At 44.6% G+C, this 12,297-nt stretch overlaps 1 protein-coding gene across 1 annotated transcript in view; it reads left to right on the top strand.

The window, feature by feature from the left end:
• The window catches only part of Acod1 (aconitate decarboxylase 1), a 27,375-nt gene extending 19,145 nt beyond the window's left edge, over positions 1–8,230 (top strand). Inside the window, exons 4-7 of the mRNA XM_005365460.2 lie at positions 3,364–3,525; positions 4,160–4,249; positions 5,771–5,976; positions 6,680–8,230. Coding sequence (XP_005365517.1) covers positions 3,364–3,525; positions 4,160–4,249; positions 5,771–5,976; positions 6,680–7,673 — 1,452 coding nt within the window. The 3' untranslated portion in view covers positions 7,674–8,230. The remainder of the gene's footprint in view (positions 1–3,363; positions 3,526–4,159; positions 4,250–5,770; positions 5,977–6,679) is intronic.
• Positions 8,231–12,297: the final 4,067 nt, after the last annotated feature.

Here is a 12,297-nt window from a genome sequence, read left to right on the forward strand (position 1 = left end):
ATAGATAGATAGATAGATGATAGATAGATGATAGATAGATAGATAGATAGATAGATAGATAGATAGATAGATAGATAGATGATGGATAGATAATAGATGGAAAGAAAGAAAGAGAGAGAGAGAGAAAGAAAGACAGAAAAAAAGAAAGAGATACCACATATATTTATAAAAATTCTAACAAGTCCATTTAGGGTTGCTTAACTGTTCATGTTTTTAGGGTTGACTGCTTCTGATTGGATAATATCAGGGAGCTCATCCCTGGAGCAAACCAATATTCCTTGTATCAGAAACCATTGACTGCCTATAGCTCTTCATTTGGGGAGAGTCTTATGGAATTTCCCCATCCATCATAGCATGAATGTCAACCGGTGTTATTCGTACACAGGTCTTATTTCGGCAAACATATTGTTGATATTTCACGGGTGCAGCTTACCTGCCTTGTCTAGAAAACACTATCTAGCAGCAGGCATCCTGATCCTCTGACTCTTACAATACCTCCTCCTCTTTCACCATTGCCCCTGAGCTTTAGGTGTAGGGGTTTCATTGCACTTAAGGTTGGGTGCTGCACACTGGTTTATTCTTTGCATTTTGACTAGCTGTGGATATCTGTAACCATCTCCATGTGCTTCAAAGGGAAGCACCTTTGATGAGCGGTAAGAGCTATACAATCTGTGGGTATATAGCTAGAAGATACAGCATTTAGAAAAAAACGGCAGTAGAAGGTTCTCTTCTGGATTTGTGGCCTCACTAGCCCACTGGTTAGTGACTGCATTGCAGTACCAGGCATGAATCCCCTTCAGTTAAACAGGGTGGAAGTCCAGTAAGACACATCCAGGATGTTTTCTTTTATTCACATCATCCCCAGACTGACTGCTGACAGTGAGCTGTGAATCTACAGGCCACCGTAAGGGACTCCTTGCCCTTGGGGTTTTGGGGCCATTTCTACCTTCATCCTATTTGTGCCTGTTTCCTTATAATAAACTTCCAGGAGTGGAGTACCTAGTAAAGAGAGTGTGTGTTTTTCTACTATATGGTCTCTAGCACATATGGACAGTCCATTCCTTTTTAACTATACACACACACACACAAACACACACACACAAACACACACACACAAACACACACACACAAACACACACACACACACACATATACAATCATAAGATCCTGGCTACTACACAGCCTCCTGTGAGCTCAGTACGTCATTACAAAAGAAGTTCAAGTGAGGTCATTTGGGAAGTGTTGAAATGGTGGAAATTCCATGGCTATAACAAAAGCAAAAGAGAAGAAACTAGAGGGAAGGGTTGAGTATAAAGGCTGGTACAGGCACCCAGCTGGTACAGGCGCACAGCCAGCAGCAGCTCCTCCTGCAGTTCTCTCCTGAGCCAGAGCTCCCCCTCCAGAACGACATGATGCTCAAGGTATTGTTAAATGGCTGTAGCTTGCCTAGACTGCTTTCCTGGTTTGGTTCTTCTTCTCTCAATCAGCTGGTCTTTAAAAAGTTATCCACTCTGCTGCAGAAATAACATTTTGACTTTCCTCGGAGTCTGGGCAGCCTAATAGTCTGGGCTGTATGTTAGTTCTCGTCTGTGTTTACGAATGAGAGACACGATCCCATTGCTTACTACTCCTAGCAATGAAGTATGAGGTGATAAGCTCACTGAATCTCAAGCTCTTGGTTTTATACATGCCTTCTGTGTGATCGAAATAGATTGCCTCTCCAATTATCTGTCAGCTGTCACATTCCCGTGGTCTCTGGGTAAGCTTGCTGAGTCAGAAGCCTCACTCGCCGGATTGGCAGTTTAGAGAGGAAGGCATCATGAATTCACAAGAGCTCCTGGCATTGCTATTAACTGACCCCATGCTCTGCTCTAATCTATACGTTAGTCACAGCACTTCACTGAAAAGATGTGCAAATGCCACTTTAAAGTCAAGCAAGTAGAGATGGAGTGTGACTCAGAGATCTGAGCAGCAGTGATGCTCTCTCCCTTCAACGTCAGGGAAGTTAGGTTGTTCTTTAGCTCACTGAGCACATCAGCACCGACAGGGGAGCCCACTGGTCTCAGGGTCATAAGTGACATGAGCATGCTGTAGAACCCACACCTCTTCTGGTGCTCCTAACCTGCTGTTCAGCCATCCAGTGTTCAAGTGGTACTTGGAAATTAAGTCAGCAGAGTATTGAGTCAGTTGTTTTCCCTCTTCCCCCTCTCTTCTGCATGGAAAAGATTTAGCAGAATATTTACCAGTGCGAAAAGCAGGATTATGGTTTTCCTCTGCCCTAAGCAGAAACATCCATTGCAGCATCCTTTGCTCACCCAGCCATCCCCTCTTCTGCTTCATCCTACTCCAAGCTCCCTTCATTTTCTGTCAAGGCCTTAAAGATGCTACAAATGCTCCGTTGTTTTGAAAATGACTGCTTTCATCTGACCGGTAAATCTGAAGACTCTGAGAATGGGGTTAGGGCTGAAGCAGGAGGATTGTCAAAAGTTCCAGGCCAACCTGAGCTAGATAGTGAGTCCAGGCTAGCAGCATAGAAAGAGCCTGCCTCAGAAAAAATAAAATAATGTAAAATAAAGTCAAACTAGTAAATAGAATAGCAAAAGCGGAAGATTTCCATGTAGGCGCCGGTTCTGTTTCAGTGACTCTACTTTGACAGAGAGCCAGTATGAGAGACCGTAAACACTTTGGACTCCTTAATCTGATAAGTCCCCCAGCTACCATTTGTAATCAGTGAATGTTACGGTCAGAGACAGAAAGGAAGTTAGGCAACAGTGTGTTCTTCAGATGAGGAAAGGGAAAGTACTGGACAGTTTATTGCAAGAACTCCATGTTCGGCATGCAGTGACATACCCTTCCAGCTGGAGATTCTGAGCTGTCTTCTGTGAGGGCATGTTGAAACACATGCGTGACTTGTGCGTTGAAGGGCTTGACGTGGAAAGGAATTGCAAAGTCCTCTACCTACCACTGAAGAAACAGATCATCCTGCCCTGGAGGCTGTATCTGGTTTGTGAGCAGAGGCAGACTTCCTTCTGCATACAGTGACCACAGAGCACAACGTCCTTCCACCCTCCCGCTCTGTCTAGGCTTCGCTTCACTGTCCTCCATCATCCTCTGTCATCGTCATCGGCTAAGCAGCTTGCGTTATTAGTGTGACTGGGCAAAGACCTTAATTATAGAATATTTCCACATCCTTGTGCCTCACGAATAAGTGTCTAGTGCACACCACTTTTTACAAAACAAACTCAATCACATCAACCAGGCCTCTTCTCCCAGAGCAAAACCTGACCTCAAGGTCTCTTAACAAAAGGAGTGAGTGTATTCAGAGCGGAGCGGAGCATTGCTCTAACCTTTTTCTCTTTGAAGTCTGTCACAGAGAGCTTCGCCAGCCTGATTCACGGCTTGAAGGTGGACCACCTGACGGATGGTGTCATTCGGAGGAGCAAGAGGATGATTCTGGATTCTCTGGGTGTTGGTTTCCTGGGAACAGGCACAGAAGTGTTCCACAAAGTCACGCAATATAGTAAAGTAAGATGAAAACAAACGTGCGCACAAGCGTGCTCCAGAGGTCTCTGCCTGTGTTCAGCTCACCCCACCCTTAGTCTGATTGCATTTGACGTGTATAGCATTGCTCTGTGCATTTTTATGAGCCCTCTGCTTCATCCTATGATTTTTGAAGTCCGTTCCTACCCATTACTAATTCAGGCCCAGCACTGCTCACTGGTCATGTCTTGCAGCTATTTATTTGTATGACTAAAAGTACTTTTCAACCCTGAAATCTTATAAAACATTTAGCCATGGACAGCTTCTCCATGCAAATATTCTCTAGAGAAAAGTCTGTTCAAGTGCTCTGAGCAGAAAGCAGGTACCTCAGCGGGAGGCAGAGCAGCCACTCTCAGTAGGACTGACTTGCTGTAGACAGCTAATCTGCCCCCGTCGCATCTCCCACCCCCAGTATTTACCCCAAGACCAAGTAAGAGCGGATCCAGCCTCACCTGACTGGAGCTTCTAGATTGTGACTTAGGACTAAGCAGATTCATCTCATCTCCCTTACAAGCGAGGCTGCCCTCTTAAGGGTTCGGTGCAGCCTGATGCCAGGATGTCTCAAGGATGAAGGATAACTCTTGAGATGTCAACTCTAACTGCTTTGCTTCCCTTCCAGATGTACAGTTCCAATACCTCCAGCACCGTTTGGGGGCGACCAGACTTCAGGCTCCCACCCACATATGCTGCTTTTGTGAACGGCGTCGCTGTAAGGAAGTTCACCAGCCTTTTCTATAATTAGACCATTGTAGCTTCAGAGGCAGGAATATTATTTACAATAATTTGAGGTTCAGCAATAATTGAGGCTCAGCAATCTGGCATGCCCTGTCCTTTCTCCTCATGTTCATGTTTCCACAACAAAATGGAACTTTTCCAACAAATTATAAATTAGAAAAAGTAGAAGGATCTAGATTTAAAAATACCAATAAGGTATTCTAATTCTGGACTTTGAATGGATATAGCAAAAATACATGATGTCTATGCAATCCAGGATCCAGACATAATGCCTTCTTGATGCTTCTACTGTGGGCCCCAGTATCTTTCTGTACAGTAACGTTCTCTTCACTTAGTCATTTGGGTATTTATTCAGAAAAAAAACAATGACCACACAGTGTCTCTATTTTCTCAATGAAAATTTAGAACCTCTCATCTAACAGCTAATTTTCGTGTTATTTTCTGTGTGTCAGAGAAAGCCTACAAGACGTAATATAGATATAAACATGTTGGTATTCAAGAGATATACTAACTAATTTGTGGGAACAGCAGTTCAGAGTAACAGAATGAGACCCAGTGGCTTGGCAATAAGAAACACCAGCCACATCAGATAGACATAAATATCTAAGTGTAAATGAACTTCTGGTTATTACTGACTGTTTCAGATATGGAAAAATAAATAACTAGAATGAAAAGGGAAAAAAACTTAGGGCATAAAATAACCATTTGAAAATACAGCTTAACAGCTAATGTAGGTTTGAGAGCTCTTTGCTGTTCTTGCAACTCTGATAAAACTTTTAAATTCCTTCATGACAGAGACATAAAAATATATGGCCCAATGTATAATAAATGATACTAAGTTTTTAGTGTGACTTGTTTAAAGGGCGAGTGGAGAAGGCCGGAGCATCCTTGAGAGGGAGGATGTAGATCTCGCCAGAGCTGTGGTTTCCAGGGCAGGACTCAGTATCCTCCAGGAAGTCACTGGCTCCTGTCCATGGTCCTGTCTTCCTCTGTCTTCCCACAGTGAGGTTAGGAATCCACAGCCAGTTAGTTAGCACTGGGCAGGGGCCTACCCTTTACCCAGAGAGACTCCATTGGGAAAAAACTAATTTTCCCTTTGCAAACAATGTCAAATTGTGTATCTTGTTTTACTTCTCTTTTTTAAATTCTAGTTTGTTAGGGTTTTGCGTTTTGGTTTTTTTTTTTATTTGCCTGTTTGTTTGCTAAGAGAGAGGGAGAAATGGCATGGAGTTGGGTGGGTTGGGAAGTGGGGAGGACCTGGGAGGAGTTGGGAGAGGGGAAACCATGATCAAAATATATTGTATGAATTTTTTCACTAAAAAATAATTAATTTTTTTTTAAAAAAAATCACAGTCAATTTGTGGGGTGTAATTTCAGATAATTAATGGAGCCCCAAACCTCTCAAGGCCATTGCTAAATTAAATCCTCAGGCAGTCCAAAAGCCAGGGCATTTAAGGGCATTTCTGAGGGGGGTTGTTTGTATCTGTTGACACAGGTTCACTCCATGGATTTTGATGACACATGGCACCCAGCCACCCACCCTTCCGGGGTAGTCCTGCCAGTCCTCACAGCTCTATCAGAAGCCCTGCCTCAGACTCCAAAATTTTCTGGCCTTGACCTGCTGCTGGCATTCAATGTTGGTATTGAAGTGCAAGGACGGCTAATGCACTTCTCCAAGGAAGCCAAGGACATCCCAAAGAGGTACAGAGACAGTGCCCATCAAGGAGAGCCACACTGCCCTCTGTCTGTCAGTGAGCCACACTGCCCTCTGTCTGTCAGTGACTGTGTAGAGCTGCCTGACTTAAAGGCTGGCTCTGGGTCTGTCATCACCACTCCGAGAGAGACCATTTTCAGACGTATAGCATGTACTATGTCTATACAGAAAGATATGATTCGTAAATGATTGTGAAAACTTCCCTTGGGCTTGTAAAACCAAGCTAGCTACTAAGACCACGAGATAACTTAAAGGTCTGCCATTCCAAGGTGAGAGAGGGTTTCCTGGTCAGTCTGAGGTGGGTTTCTCTGTGTTCTGCATCCAAACTGAGGGATGTCTTCAGCAATAGGATCTTACAACATGGTGACAATTGGCAATCAAGAGCAATGGCAGTACCTTGCATTGTTTTGGGTCCCTTTATGTTATTAAATAGAAACCTCAGTGACAAGCAAGGGATACCCCCCTAGGAGTTGTTGGTCAGAGGGTCCACATATGAAAGATAATATTCAGTATTTAGCTTTCTGGGTCTGGGCTACCTCACTCAATTTAATATTCTCTACTTCCATCCATTTACCCACAGATTTCATGATTTTGTTTCTCTTTACAGCTGAGTAATACTCCATTTTCTATATGTACCACATTTTCCTTATCCAACCACCATCAGGTGAATTTCTTGCTTTTGCCTTTCAGGTTCCATCCTCCCTCTGTGGTGGGGACTTTGGGAAGTGCCGCTGCCGCATCCAAATATTTAGGACTCAGCTTGACAAAGTGTCGAGAGGCCCTAGCTATTGCTGTTTCTCATGCTGGGGCACCCATAGCAAACGCTGCCACTCAGACCAAGCCCCTTCACATCGGTAACGCAGCCAAGCATGGGATGGAAGCCACATTTCTAGCGATGCTGGGTCTCCAAGGAAACAAGCGCATCTTGGACCTGGGGTCAGGGTTTGGGGCCTTCTATGCCAACTACTCCCCCAAAGACCTTCCAAGCCTGGATTCTCACATCTGGCTGCTGGATGAGCAGGACGTGGCCTTCAAGAGCTTCCCAGCACATCTGGCTACGCACTGGGTGGCAGACGCCGCTGCAGCTGTGAGAAAGCACCTGGTGATTCCGGAAGGAGTCCTGCTTCCTACTGACCATATCGAGAGGATTGTGCTCAGGATCCCCGATGTCCAGTATGTAAACAGGCCCTTCCCAGACTCAGAGCATGAAGCTCGCCATTCCTTCCAGTACGCGGCCTGTGCCATGCTGCTCGATGGTAGCGTCACGGTTCCGTCCTTCCGCAGTGAGCAAATCAACAGGCCACAGATGAGAGAGTTGCTCCAAAAAGTGGTTTTGGAACACCCTCCTGACAACCTGCCAAGCTTTGACACACTGTACTGTGAGATAAGCGTCACCCTGAAGGACGGAACCACCTTCACCGAGCGCTCCGATACCTTCTACGGTCACTGGAGGAAACCACTGAGCCAAGAGGACCTGCAGAAGAAGTTCCGAGCCAATGCCTCCAGGATGCTGTCCAAGGACACGGTGGAGAGCCTTATAAAGGTGGTAGAAAGCCTTGAGGACCTGGACGACTGTTCCGTGTTGACCTCGCTTCTGAAAGGACCCTCTGTCCAAGAGGAGGACTCAAAACTACCCCACGTGTTCTCCTTCCCTCACACAATGTCTAGGCTTACCAATGTCTGAACAGCTTTGCACCAGAGGAGATTTAGTTGTTTGCTCTGCTGCTCCATTCGCCCAGCAATGAACAGAGCAGAGTAGAGATATGAACAGAGATATGTGTCTTTGGAAGGAGTCTTGTCCTATAGTCTTGAGAGACCATTTCCACTACCTTCCAGATAACATTCAAGAAACAAACAACACAAGATCTTATGTGTATTCACAAGGGTAAAGTCTGAGTCCCCTGCCATCTGCTTATTATCTCTCCTGAGTAATTATCTGTTAACTCTGGGAACTTCACAGATGTGGAGGGAATTGAACCTGCCATGTTGCTGGCTGCAGGTGGAGCAAGCTCTGGGTCTGGGCCACCGCCTGCCCAGAGAGGATAGATACTGCCAAACCTTTCCTGTGATGACTGGTTTGAGTGATCAGCAGGTTTAATATTGCCTCTTTTTTTTCCATGTGTAATCCTGAGTTTGTAGCCAAGAATTCCTCTGCTTCAACCCTCTACTGAAGAGATAAAGACAGGCGGATATGGGGCAGGGAAGTAGTCTGGCTTAGGACCCCCCAGTTTCACTCTGTTAGCTCCGAAAATTATTTTGAGAAAATTTGACAGGAATAAAGTCAGAGATACAATAAAAATGAAACGGGGAAAGATGTTGATGTGTGAGTAATGAAAATATTAACTATACAACATAGAGATGCCACATTAGCAATCATGGTGAGCGTGCTCTGAATTCCAGGTGTTCAGAGAAACAGCGGGGCTCTTAGCTTCAGGGGTGACTTGCAAGCCTCTTAGCTTCAGGGGTGACTTGCAAGCATCTTAGCTTCAGGGGTGACTTGCAAGCATCTTAGCTTCAGATGGTGACTTGCAAGCATCTTAGCTTCAGGGGTGACTTGCAAGCATCTTAGCTTCAGGGGTGACTTGCAAGCATCTGTGTGGAAATGTGTTGAGTAGCTGAGAACTTCAGCGGAAGACATCACTCCCCAGTTCATAGGAGGAGAAAAACATAATTGGAAAAATGAGAATCCAAGGGAGGGAAAAAAAAAAGGGGGGAAATAAATACAAAAAAAAAAACCCAGGATGTTTGAAAATCACCATATAAAATGATAGAATTTCGAGTTTTATCTACAATTCAAATAAAAAGGTAACAATAAATGTTCCAGCTACTCAAAAACAAAACTGTTAGAACATGGCTTCATTTAAAAAAAATGCTTAGCACTTTTATTGATGTTTTATTAATCACCCACGTGAAGTACTTAGTAAATTTCTGCTATCACTGCCATAATTGAGTTTTGGAATACTACCATTACCACTAAAAAAAAAATTCCTTCACATATATTTGACATAAAGCCCCATGCCCACCTCCCATATTTAGCCCAATATGAGCTTTTAAAATATGGTTTTGTCTTTTCAGCACACCTCATACAGACAGAGTCCTGTGGTAGTTGGTCACGTGTGCTTGGCTTCTGCTAACCTAGTTAAGTGGTTTGGAGCATCTTCCACTTGCGGATCGGTTCTTTATGCCCTTCCTTGCTGGTGTCTTTATAAGGCCTATGGTAGCTTGTGCTTGGAAACCTGGAATCTTCAAGGAAGATAGATAAATGCAAGCTTATCATTTAAGAATTAACACACCATGGTGAGGACTTAGTACATGCCAAGGGATGTCCCTAGTACAGGTGAAAAAACAATGAAATAGGTCTAACCTGTCCTCATGAGCTAGCAATCTAGTACGACTGGACCAGGAACCCCCTTAGTGCCCGTTCTGGTCAGGCTCCACTTCCTGTTTTTCTGTCCAGATGTGTTTGCCAGTTTCCAAGGACTGAGCTGTGTTCAGGGTTCAAACTAGGAGAGCCTTCCCTAACACAATTAAAAACAGTAATCCTTGGGCTGTGATACAACCTGGGAAACCTTGGAAATGTGGCTTCCATTTCAACTCAGGCAGGATCCAGAATAAAGCAAGGCTAGGGAGGACTCAGAGTAGGGAAAAAGTCAACATCCTTCCAGGGGATGTTGCAAGTGTATGTGGCTTGTGTGGTGTCCTTTCCCGCCCACAGAAACCTACCCACAACCCCTTGTGTTGGAAAATGTTTTGTTCATCCTGTCTTCAGTCGTTGGAAGATGAGAGAATAGAGGGTAGTTGGTGACTCTCTGGATAAAGTCCTTGCCGTAGAGCCTGAGGGTGTTTTTTGTTCATAACTTCAGCGTCCGCAGAGAAAGCCAGGCATGCTGGCCTGCACCTGTAATCCCAGTCCTGCATAGACAGAGTGCGGAGGATCATGGGAGCTCACAGGCCAGCCAGTTTAACCAAATCAGTGAGCTGCAGGTTCAGTGAAACTTTCCTGTCTCAGCAATAAGGTGGAGAACAATAGACGAGGCCAACATCAACCCCTGATCCCCACACACACATGCTCACATGACACATACATAGACAGATGGAAGGAAGGAAAGAGGGGAGAGAGGGAGGGAGGAAGGGAGGGAGGGAGGGACGAAAGAAAGAAAGAAGCACATTAACAGTTGACAGAAAGTAAAAATTCAATATATTTCCAAAGCAGTTGAGCTCTTTACAAGATTTAATCAACAATACAAATTCTGAAACCACAAGCTCAGCTATCCATGGCAACAAGATGCTAAATAGTTCAAGTTTGGTACAAAGTAAAACTAAATTCTTAAAAAGAATTTAAGATAACTTCATATGTTGTAAAAACAAAGAACTATATTTATATGCTAGAATAAAAATATCTTTGAAGATTAATTCTTAGGTTTACAAGATATGCTGTCCTATATATAAAATCAGGAATCTAGGCATCTGGCCCGCAGAGTAGCGGTCTTTGCAAAGTTTGCTCAGATCAACCCAGTGCAATGAACAGAAATCCTCAAAAATTTCTGTAACAAGAAATTTCACTGGGTTCTCCTCATCCCACCTCTCTCCAGCTTTGTGAGATTTAACATTGTACTTTAACCATAGTGCATAAGAAGACTTCAAAGACAGTGTCCCATGGCACCTCCTATTTTCCTTTTCCTTAAGAATCTCTCTTGGAATGTAGTCTCACTTCCCCATGCAGAGAGCAGCAAAGGAGACTGAAGCCTCTGTCATTGCCTTGGCAGCTCCAGGCTAGTGCTGAAAGCAAGGAGTTCTCTGCAGAGTCACTGGTATTGAGACCACGTCCAAAGTTCAAGGAAGCTGGAGTCTGGCACCAGCAGAGGATGGCAATAGCAGCAACCCACATACCCCTTCACTCAGGTAAAGGGAAGGTAGGCAGGGCTCTCTGCTTTTTCCTCACATCTTGGACTGCCCCACCTAGGGGATCTCCTCTGGAAATGTCCTCACAAAGGTTTGTCTCCCAGAGGATTCTAAAAGTTTATAAAACCAACTACCCCAGGTTTTTTCAGACCCAGGCCAGCTGGCCTTGGTGAGTTCCCGATAGAACATCCCATTTTCTCAGTGTGTGGGTGCACCCCTCGCGGTCCTGAGTTCCTTGCTCGTGCTCTCTCTCCTTCTGCTCCTGATTTGGACCTTGAGATTTCTGTCAGGTGCTCCAGCCGGACTCGCTGAACATAGCGGACAATGAGGACTACTGAGAACTCAAGAACAATGGCAATGGGTTTTTGATCCTACTGCATGTACTGGCTTTGTGGGAGCCTAAGCAGGGGAGGGGGAGGGAAATGGGAGGCGGTGGCGGGGAAGAGACAGAAATCTTTAATAAATAAATAAACGGGAAAAAAAAAAACCAACTACCCCATAATGAGTTCCACTTCTCGTTTTGGGATATATTCAGAGTGTCTTAACATTGTAAGAACAAGACTCTAAATTAATTTTAAAATTCCTCATTTTGGGGGGAAAATGTTTAACTTACAAGACTAGGTGTAGCAGCGCACGCACACCTTTAACCCCAGCACTTGAGAGGCAGTGGCAGGTGGATCTCTGTGAGTTCAAGGCCAGCTTGATCTACACAGTAAATCCTGGGCCGTCCAGTGCTACATGATAAGATCCTGCCTCAAGTAAAGAGAATAAGTGAATAAACAAGTGGAAAAATCTGAAACACATAACTCTTTTATTTGAGGAAATGACATCACTGATCAAGAAGTGATTCTTGTGCTAAAAGGGAAAATGCAAACTCTCTGTGTGATTTCCAAAGCCTCAAGGCTTCAAAGTGTGGCCTTCATCTCGCCACCACTTGTCACCACGTACATGTAGTAGAGTCTGTGGGTGGCAGCATGCATCCTCTGAAGCTGGCTTGAGAAACCAGGGGTCTACAGACTGGAACACTAGGGGATACCCTAGGGGCATTGGAAAGCATTAATGTTGTCTTCCATCCGAGAGTTGACTGGTCTCAGGTGTGGCCCAGGTGTCACACGTTTTTAAAGGGTCCCAATTGGTTCTCAAGTGCAGCAAAGTCTAAGCAACAAACAGAGCTGGGCTGGGCATGCAGCACTTTCCATAAGATGGTTTTAAGATTAGTGAGCATCGATTAAAAGGAATATTTCACCTCACCGCTTTAGGCTAACTCACCAGGTATAACATAACAACATCAGCAAGCACAGTGAAGTTAAAGACTGCCAGATCGTGTCCCTGTGTCCCCACGGGCTCTCTTGGCACTTTCCTCCCACACATGTCTCTCCCTCTCTCTCTCTTTTTTTTTAATTTTA

The sequence above is a fragment of the Microtus ochrogaster genome, unplaced genomic scaffold, assembly GCF_000317375.1.
Source record: "Microtus ochrogaster isolate Prairie Vole_2 unplaced genomic scaffold, MicOch1.0 UNK2, whole genome shotgun sequence".
In the NCBI taxonomy this organism is placed as follows: domain Eukaryota; kingdom Metazoa; phylum Chordata; class Mammalia; order Rodentia; family Cricetidae; genus Microtus; species Microtus ochrogaster.